The 22,594-nt window shown below is 51.3% G+C and overlaps 3 protein-coding genes across 6 annotated transcripts in view; 2 read left to right on the forward strand and 1 right to left on the reverse strand.

The window, feature by feature from the left end:
• The window catches only part of UBC (ubiquitin C), a 187,168-nt gene extending 164,897 nt beyond the window's left edge, over nucleotides 1-22,271 (reverse strand). Inside the window, exon 1 of one of the 3 annotated variants that reach the window (XM_050748028.1) lies at nucleotides 22,268-22,271. The gene's annotated coding sequence lies outside the window, so the exon portion shown is untranslated. Of the gene's footprint in view, nucleotides 1-14,320; nucleotides 14,325-15,863; nucleotides 15,868-22,267 lie in introns of those variants that run through there. The other 2 variants (XM_050748031.1, XM_050748029.1) reach the window with 2 other exon arrangements.
• Nucleotides 1-22,594, forward strand: part of TMEM132B (transmembrane protein 132B) — a 1,306,862-nt gene that overhangs the window by 723,666 nt on the left and 560,602 nt on the right. The gene's annotated exons all lie outside the window — the stretch shown is intronic.
• AACS (acetoacetyl-CoA synthetase) overlaps nucleotides 1-22,594 on the forward strand; it is an 83,810-nt gene that overhangs the window by 15,149 nt on the left and 46,067 nt on the right. For both annotated transcript variants that reach the window (XM_050747978.1, XM_050747979.1), the window contains exons 4-5: nucleotides 7,961-8,074; nucleotides 14,004-14,101. In XM_050747978.1, coding sequence (XP_050603935.1) covers nucleotides 7,961-8,074; nucleotides 14,004-14,101 — 212 coding nt within the window. The remainder of the gene's footprint in view (nucleotides 1-7,960; nucleotides 8,075-14,003; nucleotides 14,102-22,594) is intronic.

Raw genomic sequence — 22,594 nt, forward strand, 5'->3', positions numbered from 1 at the left:
TCCTCAGGGTTCTGAGCAAGGGCTGGGTGATCCTGTGGTGACCTGGCTGCTGGGTGGAGAACGGGAAGGGGTTGCATCATGGGAAACGAGACTTTGGAGACTGCTCTGTGCTCCATCTCTGTGTCCCCAGGGTCACCTCTGACAGTGGCAGAGGTGGGTTAGAGGCAAGATTCTGGGGCTTGTGGATGTGTCCACCAGTGGTACCAGGCTTTTAGGAAAACCATGATATTAAGTCCCAGCTTCATAAAGATGGATGAGTGAGAACATTGCCTCCAGGATTTCTTTAAATTCTTTAAGTCGAATGCGTTCCCTCACTGTTTCGGAAGACTTGGTTTACACCAGTGTTTCAGAAGTGTGCTGGCTGTGTAACTAGGCAGGCCCTCAGCGTGTCCATGTGAATCTTCAAACATTAGTCTAGGGCAGACCCGGGTGGGAGAGTCAGTGGACCCAGGCTCTGGGAAGGGGAATGGTAGGAGTTAGAGATTTTTTTCCCCTTTTTTTCTTTTTTCTTTTGAGACAGGGTCTTACTCTCTTGCCTAGGCTGGAGTACAGTGGCACGATCGTGGCTCACTACAGCCTCGACTTCCCAGGCTCAAGTGATCCACCTTAGCCTTCTGAGTAGATGGGATCACAGGCATGCACCACTGTGTCTGGCTAAATTTTTTTTTTTAAGTTTTTTTGTAGAAATGAAGCTTTGCCATGTTGCTCAGGCTGGTTTCGAACTCCTGGGCTCAGGCAATCCGCCCGCTTTGGTCTCCCAAAGTGCTGGGATTACAGGCATTAGCCACCACGCCCAGCCAGCTCTTTTCTTCCAATTGGCATATAATTCATATACCACGGAAATACCCTTTTAAAGCACACAGCTCAGTGGTGTTTAGCATTTTCAAGAGGTTGTGCAGCCACCACCCCTAGTTCCAGAACATTTCCATTTTCCGAAAGGAAACCCCATAGCAATTAGCAGTCACTCCCTGTTCCTGCCTCCGCCAGCTCCTGGCACCCACCTCTCTGCTTTCTTTCATGGGTTTCCCTGTTCTGGACATTTTGTATAATTGGATCATACGATATGTGGCCTTTTGTGATTGGCTGCTTTCGCTCAGCACAGTGTTACCAAGGTTCATCCACATCGTAGCGTGCATCCGTACTTCATTCCTTTTATGTCCTAATAATCTTCCACAGTACGGACAGACCACATTTCATTGATCCCTAAGAGGCTCCTATGAGCCTGGCCTGCCCCAGGCCCTGCAGTGCACGTGGGAACCTCCCTAGGGTGCCAACCCAGTCACCTATTTCGTAATCCTGAGGAGGAGAACGAGGACGCTGCGTCTCTTTTCTTTTCCTGGTCCTTTTAAATGCATGTGCTTTAACCCAATGTCTCAAACACTTCATGAGGTCCCGGTTTCTCCTGGAAAGTGGGAACAGTCAAATGTGAATCTTCTTTAGAAAAAGCCCCAAAACCCAAAACTAAAAATGTAAACCCCACACTAAAAAACTAAAAATATACTTGATACCCAGTGATGAAATAAGCCAGTCTTCCCAGAACTGGTAATACGGGTGTCTGGGTGGAGCCTGAACTGGGCGGGGTGTCTCTCTCCCTCTCAGTTATATACAGTATTGGCTGAACCCAGCCAGTTGCCTTTTATTTTTTTAAACCCAGCCCTGTCTTGAGGGTGGGTTAAGGAGGCAGGGTTATAATTCTGTGTCCGTTTCACACCCCCTACCCCTTTACATTAGCCTCTCTCCTCTTCACTTCCACCGTCTCTTCCCTTTTAAATATTTGAGCCCCCCTCCTTTTAAAATTATTTTTAATTTATTATTTATTTATTTATTTATTTTGAGATGGAGTCTCGCTCTGTCGCCCAGGCTGGACTGCAGTGGCACGATCTCGGCTCACTGCAAGCTCCGCCTCCTGGGTTCACACCATTCTCCTGTCTCAGCCTCCGGAGTAGCTGGGACTACAGGTGCCCACCACCACGCCTGGCTAATTTTTTGTATTTTTAGTAGAGATGGGGTTTCACCGTGTTAGCCAGGATGGTTTTGATCTCCTGACCTCGTGATCCGCCCACCTTGGCCTCCCACAGTGTTGGGATTACAGGCGTAAGCCACTGCGCACGGCCTTTTTATTTTATTTTATTTTTTTTAAGATGGAGTCTTGCTCTGTCACCCAGGCTGGAGTGCAGAGTCGTGATCACGGTTCACTGCAATCTCCACCTCCCCAGTTCAAGTGATCCTTCCACCTTAGCCTCCCGAGTAGTTAGGGTTGCACGCGTGTGCCACCACACCGGCTAATTTTTGTATTTTTAGTAGAGATGGGGTTTCTCCCCATGTTGGCCAGGTTGGTCTTTAACTCCTGACCTCAAATCATCCACCCGCCTCAGCCTCCAAAAGTGTTGGGATTACAGGCGCGAGCCACCACGCCTGGCAGAGCCCCTTCTTTTAATGAACTCTTCCCTTCCTTATAATTGCAGTGGGAATAAGGACCCTCAAGCCAGTGATCACAGTTAGTTTACAAATCGCATCCCTTACTTAAGCAGGGGCCTGAGCAGCCGATTATTGGCTCGGGGACTTTAAGATCATTGTGTTTTGTTTTCTGCGTGTTTTCCTGACTTGTTCCTCACTCACCCAGCTGGGTACAGGTGCTCACAGAGCTCTGCTCCGCACTCAGGCGTTTTCAGCAGAACTCATCTCTCCTATGGGTAATCCCCGTCGAGGCCATGCAGTGCCCTACTTAAAAAGATACATATATGTGCACAATTGCCTTCATGCTCCAGCGAGTGGAGCAAATGACATGCATTAGCCCATCCGTGTTGAGATTGTTAGAACAGCTGCCTGCGCAGCACATTTTGCTTTTGAAGAGTAGCTATCAGCTTACCAAGTGTTTTCACACGATAGAAAGTTTTCTGGGCTGGGAATGTGGGAGAGGTAACGAAAAGGCTACCCCAGGGCAGCAAAGAAAGGATAAAGGGCAAATGCCTACAACTCTAGGCAAATAGGCAAAAAAAAAAAAAAAAAAAAAAGAGTCTTTTTTTTTTTTTTTGAGATGGAGTTTCACTCTTGTTGCCCAGGCTGAAGTGCAATGGTGTCATCTTGGCTCACTGCAGCCTCCGCCTCCTGGGTTCAAGATATTCTTCTGCCTCAGCCTCCCAGGTAGCAGGAATTATAGGCACATGCCACCATGCCCAGCTCATTTTTGTATTTTTAGTAGAGAAGGGTTCCACCATATTGGCCAGGCTTGTCTTGAACTCCTGACCTCAAGTGCTCTTCCCGCCTCCCAAAGTGCTGAGATTACAGGCATGAGCTATTGCGCCCAGCCTGATTTTTTTGTTTTGTTTTGTTTTGTTTTTGAGGCAGGATCTTGATCTGTTGCCCAGACTGAAGTGCAGTGGTGCAGTCACGACTCACTGCAGCCTTGACCTCCTGGGCTCAAGCAGTTCCTCCCCATGTTGTCTAGGCTAGTCTCGAACTCCTGGGCTCAAGTGATCCTCCCATCTCAGCCTCCCAAAGTGCTGGGATTACAGGTGTGAGCTATAATACCTGGCTGGAAAAAGCCAGATTTATGCCAAAGGGAAATTAGGATGTTTATTCACTTTCTAAAAGAGATAATTCGCCAGCGCGGTGGCTCATGCCTGTAATCCCAGCACTTTGGGAGCCCGAGGCGGGCGGATCACAAGGTCAGGAGTTCGAGACCAGCCTGGCCAACATGGTAAAAACCCGTCTGTACTAAAAATACAAAAATTAGCTTGGTGTGGTGGTGCATGCCTGTAATCTCAGCTACTTAGGAGGCTGAGGCAGGAGAATCACTTGAACCTGAGAGGTGGAGGTTGCAGTGAGCTGAGATAGTGCCACTGCATTCCAGCCTGGGCGACAGAGTGAGACTCTGTCTCAAAAAAAAAAACAACAAAAAAAACCCACACACACAAAGAGATAATTCATGTTATAGAATTGAAAAGCGATGATCAGTCAGGAGCAAAATATTTGCATTAAGGGTGATGGTCAAAAGATTAACTTCTATACTGTAGAAATTGTCTTCAGATCATTTTCCTGTACCTTCACAACACTGAGTCTTACTTGTATTAGTTATCTTCCCGTGTCGAAGGTTACCTGAAAGCCATAGCTTAGAACAGACATTCCTTACCTCCCGGTTTCTGTGGGTTACAAATCCTGCAGTGGCTTAGCTGGGTGATCACTCATCAGGTTGCAGTGAGGATGTTGGCAGGCGCTCCAGCCATCTGAAGGCTCGACTGAGGCTAGAGGAACCACGTCCGAGATGATGTGCTCACATGGCTGTTGGTGGGAGGCCTCGTTCCTCCTCGTGTGGGCCTCTCCAGAGGCTGCCTCAGTGACCTCACAGCATGGCAGCTGGCATCTCCCAGAGTGAGCCAGATGGGAACTGCAGTCTCTTATGACCACAGCTCAGAAGTCACTGTCATTTCCACAGTAACCCATCGATTCCCCAGGTCAGGTGTGAATACCAGCGGGCAGGGGTCCCTGGGGGGCCATCGTGGAGGCTGGCTACACACTGTCCCTTCCTATTTGTACAGTCCGTTGGGCGAAAATTGGTATCTTCCTGTTTTAACATATATTTCTTTGATAACTAGGGTCATCGATCATTTTATTTATTGTTTTCTGCAGTATCAAAGTTTTTGACAGTGAGCTTGTGTCACTTTTAATCTTCTAAAAAATTATTTTACTGAGCAATAAAAATAAGTTTTTTTTTTTTTTTTTTTTTTTTTTTTTTGAGACAGAGTCTTACTCTGTTGCTGAGGCTGGAGTGCAGTGGCACTGTGTTGGCTCACTGCAACCTCCGTCTGCTGGGTTCAAGCAATTCTCCTGCTTCAGCCTCCTGAAGTGGATTACAGGCATCCACTACCACGGCCAGCTAATTTTTATATTTTTAGTAGAGATGGGGTTTTACCATGTTGGCCAGGCTGGTCTTGAACTCCTGACCTCAGGTGATTCCCCCGCCTCAGCCTCCCAAAGTGCTGGGATTACAGGCGTGAGCTACTGTGCCCGGCCTAGAAGTAAATTACTGATGCATGCAATAACTTAAGTGAATTTTAGTGGCATTGCACCAAATGAAAAATGCCAATCTTAGAAGGTCACCTTGTGGCTGGGTGTGGTGGCTCACGCCTATAATCCCAGCACATTGGGAGTTCGAGGTGGGTGGATCATCTGAGGTCAGGAGTTTGAGATAAGCCTGACCAACATGGTGAAAGCCCGTCTCTATTAAAAATACAAAAATTAGGTGCAGGTGCCTGTAATCCCAGCCACCTGGGAAGCTGAGGCAGGAGAATTACTTGAACCTGGGAGGCAGAGGTTGCAGTGAGCCGAGATCACACCATTGCATGCCAGCCTGGGCGACAGAGCGAGACTCCGTCTCAAAAAAAAAAAAAAAGGATAACTTTCTGTATTTCTTTTTTTTTTTTTTTTTTTTTTTTGAGACGGAGTCTCACTCTGTCGCCCAGGCTGGAGTGCAGTGGCGCCATCTCGGCTCACTGCAAGCTCCGCCTCCCGGGTTCACGCCATTCTCCTGCCTCAGCCTCCCGGTTACCTGGGACTACAGGTGCCCACCACCAAGCCCGGCTAATTTTTTGTATTTTTTAGTAGAGACGGGGTTTCATGGTGTTAGCCAGGATGGTCTCGATCTCCTGACCTCGTGATCCACCCACCTCGGCCTCCCAGAGTGCTGGGATTACAGGCATGAGCCACCGCGCCCGGCCCACTTTCTGTATTTCATGTAACATTTCTCCCTCCCTTCCTTCCCTCCTTTCCTTTCTTTCTTTTTGATAGGGTCTCACTCTGTTGCTCAGGCTGGAGTGCAGTGGTATGAACATAGATCACTGCAGCCTTAAAACTTCTGGGCTCAAGTGATCCTCCCATCTCAACCTCCCAAGTAGCTAGGGCTACAGGTGTACACCACCACGCCTGGCTGGTTTTAATTTTTTTGTTTTTTCCAAGACAGGGTCTTACTCTGTCACCCAGGCTGGAGTGCAGTGGTATGATCTCAGCTCATGGCAGCCTCAACCTCCTGAGCTCAGGTGGTCCTCCCACTTCAGTACCCCGAGTAGCTAGGACTACAGGTGCGCACCACCATGCTCGGCTAATATTTTAAAAACATTTTTTTTTTTTTTTTTTTTTTTTTTGAGACGGAGTCTCGCTCTGTACCCCAGGCTGGAGTGCAGTGGCCGGATCTCAGCTCACTGCAAGCTCCGCCTCCCGGGTTCACGCCATTCTCCTGCCTCAGCCTCCCGAGTAGCTGGGACTACAGGCGCCCGCCACCGCTCCCGGCTAATTTTTGTATTTTTTTAGTAGAGACGGGGTTTCACGTGTTAGCCACGATGGTCTCGATCTCCTGACCTTGTGATCCGCCCGTCTCGACCTCCCAAAGTGCTGGGATTACAGGCTTGAGCCACCGCGCCCGGCCTTAAAAACATTTTTAGTAGAGACAAGGTTTTACTATGTTGCCCAGGCTGGTCTCGAACTCCTGAACTCAAGCAACCTGCCCACCTTGGCTTCCCAAAGTGCTGGCATTACAGGCATTCGCCACCCTGCCTAGCCTTAGTTTTAACATTTTTTGTAGAGTCTGTCTTACCCAGGCTGGTCTTGAACTCCTAACCTCACGTGATCTTCCTGCCTTAACCTTTCAGAGAGCAGGGATGATAGACATGAGCCCCTTCTGTCAGCCTATATAACATTCTTGAAATGATAGAATTATAGAGCTAGAGAATATGTAAGTGATTGCCCGGGGTGAGGGTGGTGTAGGGGTCAGGGATGACTATACAGGGGCAACAGGAGGGAAGGGCTTGGGGTGGTGGAAGTGTCCTATGTCTCAGTTGTGGTGGTTGCAGGAAATTCTGTAAGGTGACAAAGAACCTCGCACATACATTTTGCATCCATGTCTATTTCCTGGAACCACACACATGCACATTGCATCCACATCTGTTTCGTGAAACCACACGCATGCACATTGCATCCACATCTATTTCATGGAACCATGCACATGTACGCTGCATCCACGTCTATTTTGTGGAACCACGCACATGTATGTTGCATCCACGTCTGTTTCCTGGAAACACACATGCACATTGCATCCACATGTGTTTTGTGAAACCACACACATGCATGTTACATCCACGTCTGTTTTGTGGAACCACACACATGCACGTTGCATCCACGTCTGTTTTGTGGAACCACACACATACACATTGTATCCACGTCTGTTTCGTGGAACCACACGCATGTTGCATCCATTTCTGTTTCCTGTCTTTGCTGTTGTACTCTAACTGTGGAGGATATAACCACTGGGGAAGCTGGGTGAGGGTTCATGGGACCTCTCTGTACTTTCTTTGAAACTTCGTGTGAATCTGTAATTATTAAAAAAAAAACCCTACAATTATAATCAAAAGATTCTTCAGTTAATAAAAGCATTCCCAGTAGAAAATCTTATTTATTTATTTATTTAGAGACAGGTTCTTGCATTGTCGCCCAGGCTGGAGGTCAGCGGTGTGATCATGGCTCACGTGATCCTTCACCTCAGCCTCCCGAGTAGCTGGGACTACAGACGCGTGCCACCATGCCTGGCTCATTTTTACATTTTCGGTAGAGATGGAGGTCGTCTCACTCTGTTGTCAGGGCTGGTCTTGAACTCCCCGGCTCAGGCAAGCCTCCCACCTCAGCCTCCCAAAGTGCTGGGATCATAGGCATGAGCCCCTGCACCCAGCCCAATAGAGAATCTTTGTGCAGCGCATGGTGGTAGTGTATTTACTCGGCTGGCTCTCACACAGCCTTTCTTCTGCATGAAGTTAAGTTGACCTGTATCTTGCTTGTGTTCCCTGTGTCTGTTTTCCCTGGGTGTGGATTAATAACCTGCATTGAAACAGGTGGGATTTTTCATTCAGTGTCTGGCTTGCAACTTTTCTTTTTGCGGTGGTCTGTGTTCAATTTACTCTTTTTCTCTTCCCAGGGGAAGGCAAAGAGGAAATTGTGAAGGTGACTTTTGAAGAGCTGAGGCAAGAAGTGGCTTTGTTTGCAGCAGCAATGAGGAAAATGGGTGTGAAGAAAGGAGATCGGGTCGTTGGTAAGTATTTTGGGTGCTGGTGATGGTTTGAGAGAGGAGACCAAGCTAGAATGGGTGGTGTGAAGGTCAAGACAACTTTTGAGTGAGGTGGAGTCATGTCGTATTACGTGGAACCTTGTGGGACTTGGACTCTAAATGCGAGGCAAAAAAAGAGATGAAGGAAAATTGCTGAAAGAATATGCTGCTCTGCGAAGTCAGGAATTTGCTTTGCTTTGTTCCCTGCTTTGTCCCAGAGCCTGAAACAATTCCAGGAACATCAAGGGAGTGCGTTCAATATGGGCTTGCTGGAGGAATGAAGGCGCATTCAATATGGGTTTGCTGGAGGAATGAAGGTGCATTTAGGAGTTAGCCTAAGTGGGGCAGGGCAGGAAAGGGCAGTCCGGGCAGCAGAAATGGCCTGTGAAAGGCCTGGAGGCAGTGAGTAGGAGGCATCTACACGAGCTCTGTGGGGTGGAACATGGAGGGCAGGAGGTGGGGCAGGTGCCCGGGTCTGATCCCAAAGGCCTCGTCCACCTTCTGCTCTGCCTAGAGTTTCCTGAGGTGCTGGTCTGTTCTGACCACCCTTCCTGCCTTGAGCCATAAAGCAAGGGAAGTAGGACCGAAAAGCAGGCCCCATTTGGGGATTGTTCTAGAAGGAGCAGGGGCTGGAATCTGTAGACCTTGAGGTGTGGCTTGTCCTCCTGCTCTGGGCCGGGGCCCTCCTTTGTTCCCTGGGATAGCAACTGAGGATTTCCCACTAAGAACTACTTAGGTATTTTTCTTTTCTTTTTTTTTTTTTTCTGAGATGGAGTCTGGCTCTGTCGCCCAGGCTGGAGTGCAGTGGCCAGATCTCAGCTCACTGCAACCTCCACCTCCTGGGTTCATGCCATTCTCCTGCCTCAGCCTCCCGAGTAGCTGGGACTACAGGTGCCCGCCACCTTGCCCGGCTAGTTTTTTGTATTTTTTAGTAGAGACAGGATTTCACTGTGTTAGCCACGATGGTCTCGATCTCCTGACCTTGTGATCCGCCTGCCTTGGCCTCCCAAAGTGCTGCGATTACAGGCGTGAGCCACCACACCCAGCCCTACTTGGGTATTTTTCTTACAATTTTCCTTTCACCTTGACTTCTGGAAAAAATGTAAAGGCCTGTGCATGGACCCGTTCTTTACCCCAAGCAACTTGTTAGTTGAGATGCAGGTAGGTGTGTACATGGGGGTGAGCAGGTGTAGACAAAGGAGATTTATCTTCCAGTGCAGCCCTGGTGGTCAGGGCTCCCAACCTCCCTCCCTTTCCCCTCCGTATCATGGGACAAGGACCACAGGAGTTGGGTGGCAGGAAAAGCCACTGGGAAGGGGCTTGGGCTTTGGAGCCTTGGTGTTTGGCATGGGGGTGCCTCTCCCGAGGGAACTTACTGCAGATTGCTGTTCAGCTTGTTTGCAAAGAGGCAGAAGGAGCTGGGCAGCCTTGTCGTCTATAAGTGCAGTAAGCGGCTGGACCAAGAATCCTGTGCGCCAGGCCCCACTACCCTGCCCCGCCTCCCCCTTGAGTAACAGGACTGGGCATGGAGTTAGTGCTTAGCCTTTGGTAGCTGACTAGAAAGGAATCCAGTGATGGGCATGCCGGCTGCCTCCTGTCTCAGCCCTCGGCGGCCTGTTCTCCTTTGGCCTATCCTCAGGGTTCACCCTGGTTCGTTGGGATTGCCGCTCACACGTTACCTCCTCAGAGGCCGTTCCTGGTTAGCTTTCGAAAAATGCATCCCACTCTTCCTGCACCTGCTTTCATCGTAGTCCTCATGGCTCACCTGAAACTGCAGGGATCTTGGTGTGTTTGTGCGCATGTGTCCTCGGTGCTAGAGGGCAGGGGCTCTGTTTTCTCCTCACTGCTGTATCTTACTTCATAGAGAGTGCCTGGCACCCAGCAGCATCTAAGAAGTGTTTATTGAATGAATGACTATGGGTATTGGGCTGATCATCAGAGCAGGCTTGTTTTTTTGTTCTTTTTGAGACAGGGTCTCACTCTGTTGCCCAGGCTGGACTGCAGTGGCATGATCATGGTTCACTGCAGCCTTGAACTCCTGGGCTCAAGGGATCCTCCCACCTCAGCCTCCTGCGTAGCTGGGACTACAGGCACATGCCACCGTGCCTGGCTAATTTTTGTATTTGTCGTAGAGACAGGGTCTCACTATGTTGTCCAGGCTGGTCTCAAACTTCTGGGCTCAAGAGATCCTCCTGCCTTGGCCTCCTAAAGTGTTGGGATTACAGGTGTGAGCCGCTGTGTCTAGTCACAGAGCAGGCATTTTTGAGGCTGAAACCTCACTTTTTGGGTTCTTCTTGGTCTGATTTAATCTGTACACTTTTTTTTTTTTTTTTTTTTGAGACTGAGTCTGGCTCTGTCGCCCAGGCTGGAGTGCAGTGGCCGGATCTCAGGTCACTGCAAGCTCCGCCTCCCGGGTTTACGCCATTCTCCTGCCTCAGCCTCCCGAGTAGCTGGGACCACAGGCACCCGCCACTTCGCCCGGCTAGTTTTTTGTATTTTTTAGTAGAGATGGGGTTTCACCGTGTTAGCCAGGATGGTCTTGATCTCCTGACCTCGTGATCTGCCCGTCTCGGCCTCCCAAAGTGCTGGGATTACAGGCTTGAGCCACCGCGCCCGGCCATCTGTACACTTTTTTTTTTTTTTTTTTTTTTTTTGAGACGGAGTCTCGCTCTGTAGCCCAGGCTGGAGTGCAGTGGCGCGATCTCAGCTCACTGCAAGCTCCGCCTCCCGGGTTCACGCCATTCTCCGGCCTCAGCCTCCCGAGTAGCTGGGACTACAGGTGCCCGCCACCTCGCCCGGCTAGTTTTTTGTATTTCTTAGTAGAGACGGGGTTTCACCGTGTTAGCCAGGATGGTCTCGATCTCCTGACCTCGTGATCCGCCCGTCTTGGCCTCCCAAAGTGCTGGGATTACAGGCTTGAGCCACCGCGCCCGGCCGATCTGTACACTTTTAAGGTCTTGCAAAGGAATGCAAAATGTTCTAACTCCAGTTTTTTTTTTTTTTTTCCTTCCAATTCTCATTTTAAAAAAATCTTCTTTTGGGCCGGGCGCGGTGGCTCAAGCCTGTAATCCCAGCACTTTGGGAGGCCGAGACGGGTGGATCACGAGGTCAGGAGATCGAGACCATCCTGGCTAACACGGTGAAACCCCGTCTCTACTAAAAAAAATACAAAAAAAACTAGCCAGGCGAGGTGGCGGGTGCCTGTAGTCCCAGCTACTCGGGAGGCTGAGGCAGGAGAATGGCGTGAACCCGGGAGGCGGAGCTTGCAGTGAGCTGAGATCTGGCCACTGCACTCCAGCCTGGGCTACAGAGCAAGACTCCGTCTCAAAAAAAAAAAAAAAAAACTTTTGAAGCAAACATTTCTGAGTGAAGGAGAGACAGAACAGGTTATATTGGGGACAGTCAGGGTTCCTCTGGGCTGTGCTTTCTTTGAGGAGACACCTGGCCCCGACGCCCTGGACTCTTCAGAGTTGAGCTGATCCCTTGTGCCCCAGCCGTTTTGTGGGTCTCAGTTGGATACCAGTTTGACCTGATCACAGTTACTAGGATTTGGGACTTTGAGTTTCCCAGAAAACACTAGAAAATGATTCTGCGGATTAAATGGGGTTGGATGCTTTAGAGTCTTGGAAAGATGGAGTTAAAGCTGTGCGTAGCTCCGTTTTCCTTTGTCTGTGAAGTGGTCCCTAGGGTTGGTGTCTGATGTGCCATGGGAGAAGGGCCAGCTCCTCCTCACTTGTCAGTCACACGGAGTCAGCTGGTTAAGCAGCCTCCCCTGGGCACCGAGTCCTGCCCTGCCCCTGGGGGTGACAGTGTTGAGATGCTTCAGTTTACACTCACAGCCAAGTCTCATCTTTGTGGCAAACTCAGTAAATGCCATCCATCTGCCGGATGTGCGTGGAACCCCATGGTGGTGTGACCCCTGCCCCTTGGATGCTTATGGCCCAGCAGGGGATACCAGTGGATATTTCTGTTTGTGTGAATCTGGACAAACAGAAATACCCACTGCAGGGGGGAGAAGCGGGGACAAAGGGAGCCAGCCGACCAGGGACCCCTGGGGGCGCACCTGGGCAGCTGCACTTCGCTCTGATGAGGCCTTGGCCATGGCCCTTTGTCTCGCGACTGCCTTTTGCCTGACTATACAGGTCCTTTCCTCTGGAATGTGTAGAGTGATCTGGTTAATTGATCATCGTTTCTGTGGCCATGAGGATTCCCTGCCTCTGTTGTCATGAAAGCCGACCAGCTAGGAGGTGGAGGGCCTGAGGACCTCTGCCCTCTATGGGCTTGAATATGGCTCTTGACAGTACTGCTTGTGTTCTTCATTCCCTCTCCTCTCTATCCATCCAACCAACGATCCACCAGTCCACCTGTCTGTGCAGCCATCCATCAACCCATCCATCAACCCATCCATCTGCCCATGCATCTATCCATCCTTCTCTCCACCTACCCATCCATCCATCATCCATCCATCTATCCATCCATTCATCTGTCCTCCACCTATCATCTACCCATTCATCCATCTGTCTCCCATTTGTCATCCCTCCTCCATCATTTATCTAACCATCCATCTATCCATCCGTCTATCCGTCTATACATTCTTCTCTCCGTCTACCCATTTACCCATTATCCATCTATCCATCCGTATATCTATCCTCCACTCGTCATCTATCCATTCATCTACCCATCCTCCATTCATCATCCCTCATACATCATCCATCCAACTATCCATCCATCCGTCTATACATTCTTCTCTCCACCTACCCATCCATCCATCATCCATCTATCCATCCACTCATCTCTCCACCCATTATCTACCCATTCATCCATCCATCTTCCATTTATCATCCATCACTTATCCATCCATCCAACTATCCATCCGTCCATCCATCCAACTGTCTATACATTCTTCTCTCTACCTACCCATTCACCTATCATCCATCTCTCCATCCACTCATCTATCCTCCACCCATTATCTACCCATTCATCCATTCATCTTCCATTCATCATCCCTCATACATCATCCATCCAACTATCCATCTATCCAACTGTCTATACATTCTTCTCTCTACGTACCCATTCACCCATCATCCATCTGTCCATCCATTTATCTGTTCTCCATCTGTCATCCGTCCATTCATTCATCCATCCATCCTCCATTCATCATCCATCATCCATCCATCCATCCATCCTTTCTTCTTTCCATCCATCCATTCATCTGTCCATCCATCCATCTGCCAGCCAGCAAATATCTGAGGACTCTTGATGTGCAGGGCATGGTAAAAGGCATTTGGTAAAGCAAAGAACAAGACATGCAAAGTCCCAGCCCTCATGTGAGAACCAGATACTAAACAGCCAGTTACACAGGTGATTATTCATTTGCAGTTATGCTAAGTTTGGTGAAGGAGAAATACAGTGTGCTTCGAAGTTTACTAGTTGGGGGACCTGAGTTCACCAGGTTGGGGGCAAGACGGCCTTGGAGAAGGCTGGTCTGAGGAAGTTTCATTTGAGTGAAGAGCTGCAGGATGAGCGCACACTGAGTGGAGACTGCTGCTGTGCATGGGGGAGTGTTCAGATCAGACAGCTGTGCAAAGGCCCTGAGGCAGGAGGCGATTAGGACAACTGAGGAGTTGGAAGAAGGCTGCTGTGACCAGATCCCAGGGAGAGAGGGGGAGCAGAGGGAGGAGAGGCCGCAGGGTCACTGTCATCAGAGCATGGAGAATGGATTGCAGGAGGATGGTGGGGAGTGGACAGGCTGGCAGCAGGCGATTTAGCTGGGTGGGGGATGGTGGTCAGGATCCTCAGGCAGTTCAAGGCCAGCCCCCTGTCCACTCTGACCCTGGCTCTCAGGGGAACCTTTTGGATGTCTGCTGCCTCCCATACCCTGAACCCAAGGCTTCTTCCTGTGTTTTCTCCACAGGTTATTTACCCAACAGTGAGCACGCTGTTGAGGCGATGCTGGCTGCCGCAAGCATTGGCGCCATCTGGAGCTCCACGTCCCCAGACTTCGGTGTGAATGTGAGTCAGGGTCTGTGGCAGAGGGGGCACCCCTTGCCCTGTGAGCTTCCTGGGTAGCGGCTGTAGGGGCTGAATTCCCAGGGGAGCCCGATAGCAGCGTGAGCCTGGCAGGAGGAGGACGCGTCACGGCGGCCTCTGTGGGGAACGAAGCCAGAAAGACTTGTGTCTCGGTCTTCCTTTCAAGCAGTCCTGACGTGCCCCGCCCCGGCCCCCGCCCCCCCCCCCCCGCCCCCCGCCATGCTCATGGAAGACCTGGGCAGGTGGCGTATGCAGCAGCCAGTGTTGTTAAGGGCTAGTGAGGTCTAGCCCTGTCTTCCTCACCTGGGACTTAGTGACCACGTGAGGTTTGTTAAGTCTGTGTCCTCTGAGGACAGTTTTTTAGATTTTTGTTCTCAGTCTTACTTGCAGAAGTTCCCTGGGACCTCCTTGTGTTGGTTTCTGCTGTTTCCGGCCCCTTCCTCTGGACCTGTGCCCGTGCTGTGTGGGTGTGCACTCTGGGAGGGCGGCCTCTCTGTCCCCAAACCGCCCCAGGGTGTGTCCAGCTGCCCAGAGTGGCCCAGGCAGGGCCGGAAGCATGTGCTGATCCCCACTGTGGCCCCCTGGCCTCTAAATCCCTCCATGGGACAAATGAAGTAGCCGCAGAGCGGGTCTTCCTGGGGCCCCTACTCCCCAGCCAGGGCCCTCTCCTGGCTGCAGAGCCTTGGACGTCAGGGACCTTCAGGAGCCATGAGACCCTGTTACAGGACATGCAGCGTCCGGGTCCCTGACCGCTTCTCCTGGTGCCAGCTGCCCCTGTTCCGGGCCAGGCCCTGTGCTGTGCGTCAGTCAGCAGCACTAGCCGCAAGTATGGCTTCTGGCCCTTTAGAGCCCAGTGCGTGGAGTTGGTGTCTGTGCTTGTCCACAGGGGAGGCTTTTGGGTGTGAGCTTAGAAATCATGTCCACTTAGAGGCTTGCTTTTTCAGTAAGATTTTGGAGGAGTCTCCTTTCTCCACACCGTGGAAGGAGAGATCAGACACAGGCCTGGAGGAGTGAGACTGGCTGGCCATGCGTCAGGCTGCAGCACCAGCCGGGCTGAGAATGGAGCCCTGCTGGGTTCAGGGAGGGCGTGGCCACCTTGTAGATCCGGACTTTGGCTGGATGGCCGTGCCCTGCCTTCTGGAACTTTCTGTGTTCTTTCCCAGGCCATCTCACCCAGGACCTCCCCAGGTCAGCAGGGACTGACCTGAGACAGAAACTCAACCTGTGGCCTTTCTTGTCCCCAGGGCCCTCTGTGGGGGCTGCCTGGGCTGCTGGGGCCAGTGGTGTCCTTGTGGGAGGGTCTGGAGGGGTGGGGTTCCTGGACACTCAGACCCCTCAGCCGACCTTGAGCCAGGCTGTCCAGGGCAGAGGGAAGGGCCCCAGGGCGAGACGACAGATGGCCGGGTGTGCTCAAGGCCGGGCAGGCTGGCCGCCTCTGCTCCACGCAGCTTCCTTGATCAGTGTCCTTGGGCAAGCGCCCTGGTGTCCCCAGAGGGCGAACGGCAGCAATGTTAGTGCAAGTGCGGGGAGCCCGTGCAGATGGCAGGGGCCACGTTTGTGTGGAGCTGGGGACAGGGTGTGACCCTCCAGGCCAGCCCAGTAAGTGTTAGCTACTGTTAGCTAGTTGGGAGATGGGTGTGTTTTTAGTTCAATTATGACTGACGTTTTATAAATGGGTTGTAAGAGGCTGGGAGAGCCGTGTGTGGCAGGGGAGTGATCATGGCCTCGCAGGGCTGGAGTGTAGCCCCCTCTGCCTGGAGAGGTGATATCAGAGCTCCTGGAATGGTGCCTTTGGTGGTGTGTCTGAGGCCAGGGTGCGGAGGGAGGGAGAGCCTCTGACTCTGCATGGCTGCAGTGGCAGGGCTGGACCCCAGCCTGTCTCACGGCCTCATCCAGCCTTGCTGGGTCATTGTTCTGTGCATGTCACTCCCTGCAGACTCCAGTCCAGTAGGATCTGCCCATCCTGGCAGGACCCAGGAGGGATGCATGGCTCTGTAGCAAATGTGGTCTCTGGGACACTGCTTCCTGGCCGGGGTTGGTCCAGGATTTTCTGGAATCACAGCCTCCCCGAGCCGCCTCTGGAGTGGGAAGTGCTGGCCGAGCTGCTGGGCGCACTAGATGGCAGCATGGCTCTGCTCGCCCCATGGCTCCCGCAGCTTCTGGGAAAAGAATAGTCCCAGGCGTCGTGGCTATGTCTCAGGTTAGAAAACAGGGCCACCCGCCCTCCTGCTGAGATGCTTCTCTCTGTCCCTCATTTTGCTAGTGTCCAAGGTATAGACTCCATCCTGCCGGAGATGGGGGTGTGTGTGACATGCGTTACTCGCACTCGAACTGAGATCTAGCTGGTTGGCAGGGAGTCTGTCGGCATTTGGCGACTTCATGGCAGGCATTATTGGGCAGCACTCCTGGCCGCATGCACCCAGCGTGGGAGGCCCTGCGTGGATGCCATGTGGCACAGCGCTTGGTCCCACAGACACCTGGACACCCGCTGTCGGAGCTGAGTAAGGACCTGGCACAGGTCGATCGTGCCAAAGCCTCTGCTCACTCTCTGTTTACTATCCTTGTTCAGGGGCTAAAACTAACAGGAACGAATTCCTGGAGTTGCTGACGAGGTGGGGCTGGAACTGAGCCGAGGCTGATGGGTTCTGGGCTCGTGGACAGTTCCCTGCATCGGTTTACTTAAAAAGGAGGTCCCATTTTTAATTTCCAGCATCACCATGTTAAACTTCAGACGGTGCCCCATTTTCAGTAAGGGGCGCTCTTCAGAAACTACAATGAAACGTGAATGTCTTCCCTTTGGAATCATGTTTTCTCTTGCTTTGAAATTATGTTTCTTTGAATCTCAGAGAATATTGTAAAGGGAAATTGCCACTCTCCTACAAATCCTGCATTGACTTCTGGTCTCTGTTGCTGGAGTCGCACCATTGGACTCGTGGGTTCACGCGCCTGTCCGCTGAGAGCTCCTCGGCTGGCTGTGGTCTGCTGCAGAGCCACAGACTGCAGTGGGCTGTCCAGGGAGTGCTGGGGCATCATCTTTCCTCGATGACATTGGGGGAACGCATTTCTGGCCTCCGTCACTCCCTGTGCTTTATTTCCACCCATTCCGGGCTCTCTCCCACCACTGCCCACCTCCCTCTGCCCGCTCTCTGCTGGCTGCCTGGGCATCTCAGTTTGCCTTACTAATGCTTTTGGGCTCAGAGGGCATTGCCAGGTTGGAGAAGTGCTCTGTTCTCAGCGTTCCCAACCTTTCCCGCCCCAGCAAGATCTCTAGATCCTGAGTCTTCTGATGGCTTTGGGTTTTTTGTTTCACTGTTTACCTTTGAGCCTTTGCCATTTTCAGAGATGTCAGGGAAGGCCACCCTCTGATCCCCGCACACCAGAGAGCCCAGCCTGTAGCCTGCAGGCCTTGTCCTCCTGAAGTGCCATCAGGTGGCCGTGTGTGTGTGTGTGTGTGTGTGTGTGTAAATAGGACAGCCATTCTCGCTCGCTCTGGGTGGCTGTCAGCGTGATTCAACACCGGCTGTTGGTTTCAATGCTTGATGGGTTGCTAAGCACCGTATTCGGGTCAGACACATGTTCATAGGTGTGTTTGTTTTGTTGCAACATGAAAGCCATCCTTAAACAGCTCTCCTGGGCCAGGACAGGCTGACAGCTGGTTTTGGATGCTCAAGATCTTGACCCCTGCTGGTCCAGCCAGGAAAACTTCAGCTGTGTCAGAGGACACAGCCTCAGGGAGGCTGTGATTCCTGAGTCATTTCACGGGGCTGGGGGCCAGACCTCTGATTCGGAAACACTTGTCTTTGTAGCCTGATCACTGTCACTGTGCCTGGGATCCTGTGGCATTTGAGCCCCAGATCACTGGCAGGCTCAGTCCTTTCACCCTGAGATCCTGGTTGCCCTGTACTGGGCTAGTTCTCTGAGATCCCAGCTTCCTTGTGGAAATGTTCTGCTGCCCTCCGGGGCTCTCCCAGGCTGGCTCCCTCTGTTTCTTTCCTGGCCTCGGGCTTCCTGGCTGGTCTTCCTCTGGGCCCCACTCCAGCTGCTCCTGGGTGTTGATCTCTGTGTCCTCTATTCAGAACAGCCTCTTCTCCCTCCCGCCTACCCTGTGGGACCTGCTTATTCTTTTTTTTTTTTTTTTTTTTTTTTTTTTTGAGACGGAGTCTTACTCTTTCGCCCAGGCTGGAGTGCAGTGGCGCGATCTCAGCTCACTGCAAGCTCTGCCTCCCGGATCCACGCCATTCTCCTGCCTCAGCTTCCTGAGCAGCTGGGACTACAGGCGCCCGCCACCAGGCCTGGCTAAATTTTTGTATTTTTAGTAGAGATGGGGTTTCACTGTGTTAGCCAGGATGGTCTAGATCTCCTGACCTCGTGATCCGCCTGCCCGGCCTCCCCAAGTGCTGGGATTACAGGCGTGAGCCACCGCGCCCGGCCTTATTACCCCTCTCCTAAGGCTGTGAAGGGCAGTGAGTGCCTCTAATGAGCTCAAACTGGGGCCTGGCACATAGTAAGCATTCAGTAAATGCTCAATATGTTTTACTGGCAATCATTTATTCCCCATGAAACCAAGGATTCTCAGTCTATCTTAGAATCTTGGGCACAGAGAGGGCGCCAGTGTAGATATGCCATTCGTGGATTGTGTGTTCGCTACAGCAAAGGTCTGGACAGGCCCCGTGCCTGTGGGTAAGGGAGCTTGGGTGTCAGGGGTGTTGGGACTCACTTTGCATAAGGGGTGACTGGGGCTGGAGGGAGCCAGGTACAGGGATGCCTTGTCCAGGGCCATGTGGCCAGGAAAGGGAGGAGTAAGGACCATGGACTTAGAGTAGGTTGAATGTGTTACCTTGATATTTGCATAGAGCTAGCCTCAGAAGTAAACAGAGGGACACCCAAGTCCCAGCAGGACATGAAAGAGTCTGAGAAATCGCTGTGCATGCACTTAGGTAAGTGGATGTGGTATCTTTCCAGGAAGGGCAGGCACTTGCTCTCGGGGGATGCATCTGGGTACTGAGAATGGGGAAGAGGGGCTTACCTGGCTGGGGGTGAGCTTCTGTTTGGATGCCTTGTTCCAGTGCCAGTGCCCAGGTGCTGGTCTAGGGGGTGGAGGCTTCTCTCCCAGATGATTCTGTCCCGGTCTCCTGCCCATCAGAGGTGGCTGGGGAGGAGGAAGGGGTAGCATTCTTAGTCCAGGAGGGCTTAGTGTCAGGAAGGGCCATTTCTGGACGTTATCACTTGCCTTCTGGTGGTTTTGGGCAGGGTGTATGTTAGCATCAGGCCCAAGGAGGGCCAGCACTGTGGCCTGTGGAGTAAATGCTGGTGGGACCGGGGTGCCACCTGCCTGCAGACTCGCCCGGGTGCTGCTGGGCTCCTGGGGGGCACCATTTTGGGGCTTTCTGCACCACCTCTGTGTAGCAGTTTAGAGTAGAAGAAGAAGAAGTAGGAAATAGCCTTTGTCCACCAAGAGTGTCACCGAGGATGGGGTACTGGGGGTACCCTTGAAATGGAGGAGGGAGGAGGTGGATGATGACCGAAGGCCTGATGTCCTGAGGCCAGGGGCCAAGTCCCTGTTAATTGCATGTCCTATGAACTTTTTTTAAACTGACGCTGAAGTTGGCCAATGTTTCACTTAAAAACAAAACAAAACAAAACAAAACCAAAAAAGGTGCATTGGGGCGGCTCCAAGGGCGTCTCTGTAATAATGTCACATTCATTCCCTTGCCGCCCACCTGCCCGCCTTGAGCTTTGCTGAAGGGCAGAGGAAGTGGCGGGAGTAGAGAGAGAGGCTTGACTCGATCTGCGCCGCCTCCTGTGCCTTCTGCGGTGGCCAACGTGTTCGGCTGGAGGAAGACCCCTCGTTCTTGTCATGACTGTGCATCCTGAGAGCACTTGCAGCCTTCCTTCCTCCTGTCCAGTCAGCACTGGCGGGGGCTGCCAGAAGTTCTCAAGACTCAGGGAGCCCCAGATGAGCTCACAAGTCCCCAGGGGGAGCCCCATCTCAGTAATCCCTGCCAAGCCAGGAGCCCGAGCTGTGCCCCACATCCTTTCACTCCCTTCCCTACCGTTGGCTGTTCTTGCCGCCTCTCCACTGTCCTCCTTCATACGTTTGATTGAGCGGTTCCTCGGTTCCTCCGTGACCCCGGCTAGGCACTGCCATCGCTCACGCCTGCCGTCGCAGTAGCTTCAGACCAGTCTCGTTTCTGCTGCTCTCCACTATACACCTTTTTATCTTTTTCTTTTCTTTCTTTTTTAACTTTAATCACCTTTCTCCTATCCAGTATACACCCTTCAACAAGTGGCTCCGAACCAGTGTTTGCTTCTGTCTCTCTCCCAGATAAAATATTCTTTAGAGGGCTGGGCCCGGTAGCTCACATCTGTAATCCCAGCACTTTGGGAGGCTGAGCCTGATAGGATCACTTGAGTTCGGGAGTTTGAGACCAGCCTGGGCAACATGGCGAGACTCCATCTCTACAAAAAAGAAATAAATTAGCTGGGTGTGGTGACGCACAGCCTGATCCTGAGCCTGGGAGGTTGAGTCCGAGTGAGCTGTGATCTGTCTACTGTACTCTAGCCAGGGTGACAGTTTCCAAAAAAAAAAAAAAAAAAAAAAAGAATCCTTCAGTGACTTTCTCATATTCTTTTGTTCTGTTTTTCTCATTACCTTTTTTTTTTTTTCTCCCTGAGACAGAGTCTCACTCTGTCACCCAGGCTGGAGTGCAGTGGCATGCTCTCAGCTCGCCGCAACCTCTGCCTCCCAGGTTCAAGTCATTCTCCTGCCTCAGCCTTCCAAGTAGCTGAGACTACAGGCATGCGCCACCACACCTAGCCAATTTTTGTATTTTTAGTAGAGATGGGGTTTCACTATGTTGGCCAGGCTGGTCTTGAACTCCTGATCCTCAAGTGGATTCACCCGCCTTGGCTTTCCACGGCGCCTGGCCCTCATTACCTTTTCAAACTGTATTGCTGGGGTTTAACATAACTATTTATTTTGCTGGATTGAGTTAAATGTGGCCATCTTGCCTAACTTTGATTTGTTCTAGTGATTCTTCTGGAGATTTTCACAGATTTTGTGTGCAACTGTTCCCGTTGTGTGCAGGGGGCAAACTATTTCTAGTTCTCACCCCGGGACGTAGGTGGGGTTGTTTGGCACAGGTACAGGTGGGCTAGGGGTGGGTGTCTTGCGTGTTCTTTTCTCACTGGACATCTCATCTTTTACCAAGTGCGATATGTGCCATCAGGTGTCTGCCAGACACCTATTGTCAGTGAGGAAGTTTCCTTCAGTTTCCAGCTGATTAAAGCATGGGTGGAAAGCACGTTGCCTTTTATCAGAAGCTTCCAAGATAATCCTGCGATTTCCCCCTCCATTAGCCTCTTGCTGTAGTCGATACCATTGGTCTGTAATCTCTCCCTCTTTTGTGTATTTCCTGTCTTTCTCTGCCTTCTGTAATGGCTTACGCAGAAGGGATGCTGTAGCTTACAGAGACGTGGTGCTCGCCTGCAGAGCTGCCCACCCTGGTGTCCCTGGAGGAGGTAGATCTTTGTCACTTCAGCTGTCGTGCTGCTTTTTGAATAAATTTTGGTAATTTATATTTTCTTGAGAAGTCATCCATTCTATCTGGGTTTCAAAATCTATTAAATATTGTTTTCTGGTTCATGAATCTTTTCTGTAGTCAAGTGTGATTTCTAATTTTGAGAGGCCACATGCTTCAGTTTATTCATCTGCAATATGAGGGTGATAAGGGCACCCATGTCCAAGGTTAGTCTGAGCAGTAAATGAGCAAGTATCGGTCCAGCGCTTAGGGCAGCACCTGACACACAGTAAGTGTTCTGCAAGCGGTAACTGGAAATGTTAGGTTTCCTTTTTTTTTTTTTTTTGTTTGAGATGGAGTCCTGCTCTGTCATCTAAGCCAGAGTGCAGTTAGTGGTGTGATCTCAGCTCACTGCAACCTCTGCCTCCCAGGCTCAAGCAATTCTCCTGCCTCAGCCTCCCGAGTAGCTGGGATTATAGGCATGGGCCACCGTGTCCGGCTAATTTTTGTATTTTTAGTAGAGACAGAGTTTCTCAGTTTTGGTTAGGCTGGTCTCAAACTCCTGACCTCAAGTGATCTGCCTGCCTTGGCCTCCCAAAGTGCTGGGATTACAGGCAGGAGCCACTGCCCCCGGCCAAAATACTAGGTTTTTTCTTGATCTTGTGTTTCAAGAAGCTTACTTTTATTTTGTTTTAAGACAGGGTCTTTCTCTGTTGCCCAGGCTGGAGTACAGTGAATGTGAACATAGTTCACTACAGCCTCGAACTCCTGGGCTCAAGCAGTCCTCCCACCTCAGCCTCCCACGTAGCTGGGATTACAGGTGCCCTGCTAATTTAATAAAAAAATTTATTTGTAGCTGGCCAAGCTCGTCTCCCAAAGTGTTGGGATTACAGGCGTGAGCCACCGTGCCTACTAAGAGGCTTATGTTATTGGTTGTTTTGGAAAAATGATTTTT

The sequence above is a fragment of the Macaca thibetana genome, chromosome 11 (genome assembly GCF_024542745.1).
Source record: "Macaca thibetana thibetana isolate TM-01 chromosome 11, ASM2454274v1, whole genome shotgun sequence".
NCBI classification, from domain to species: domain Eukaryota; kingdom Metazoa; phylum Chordata; class Mammalia; order Primates; family Cercopithecidae; genus Macaca; species Macaca thibetana.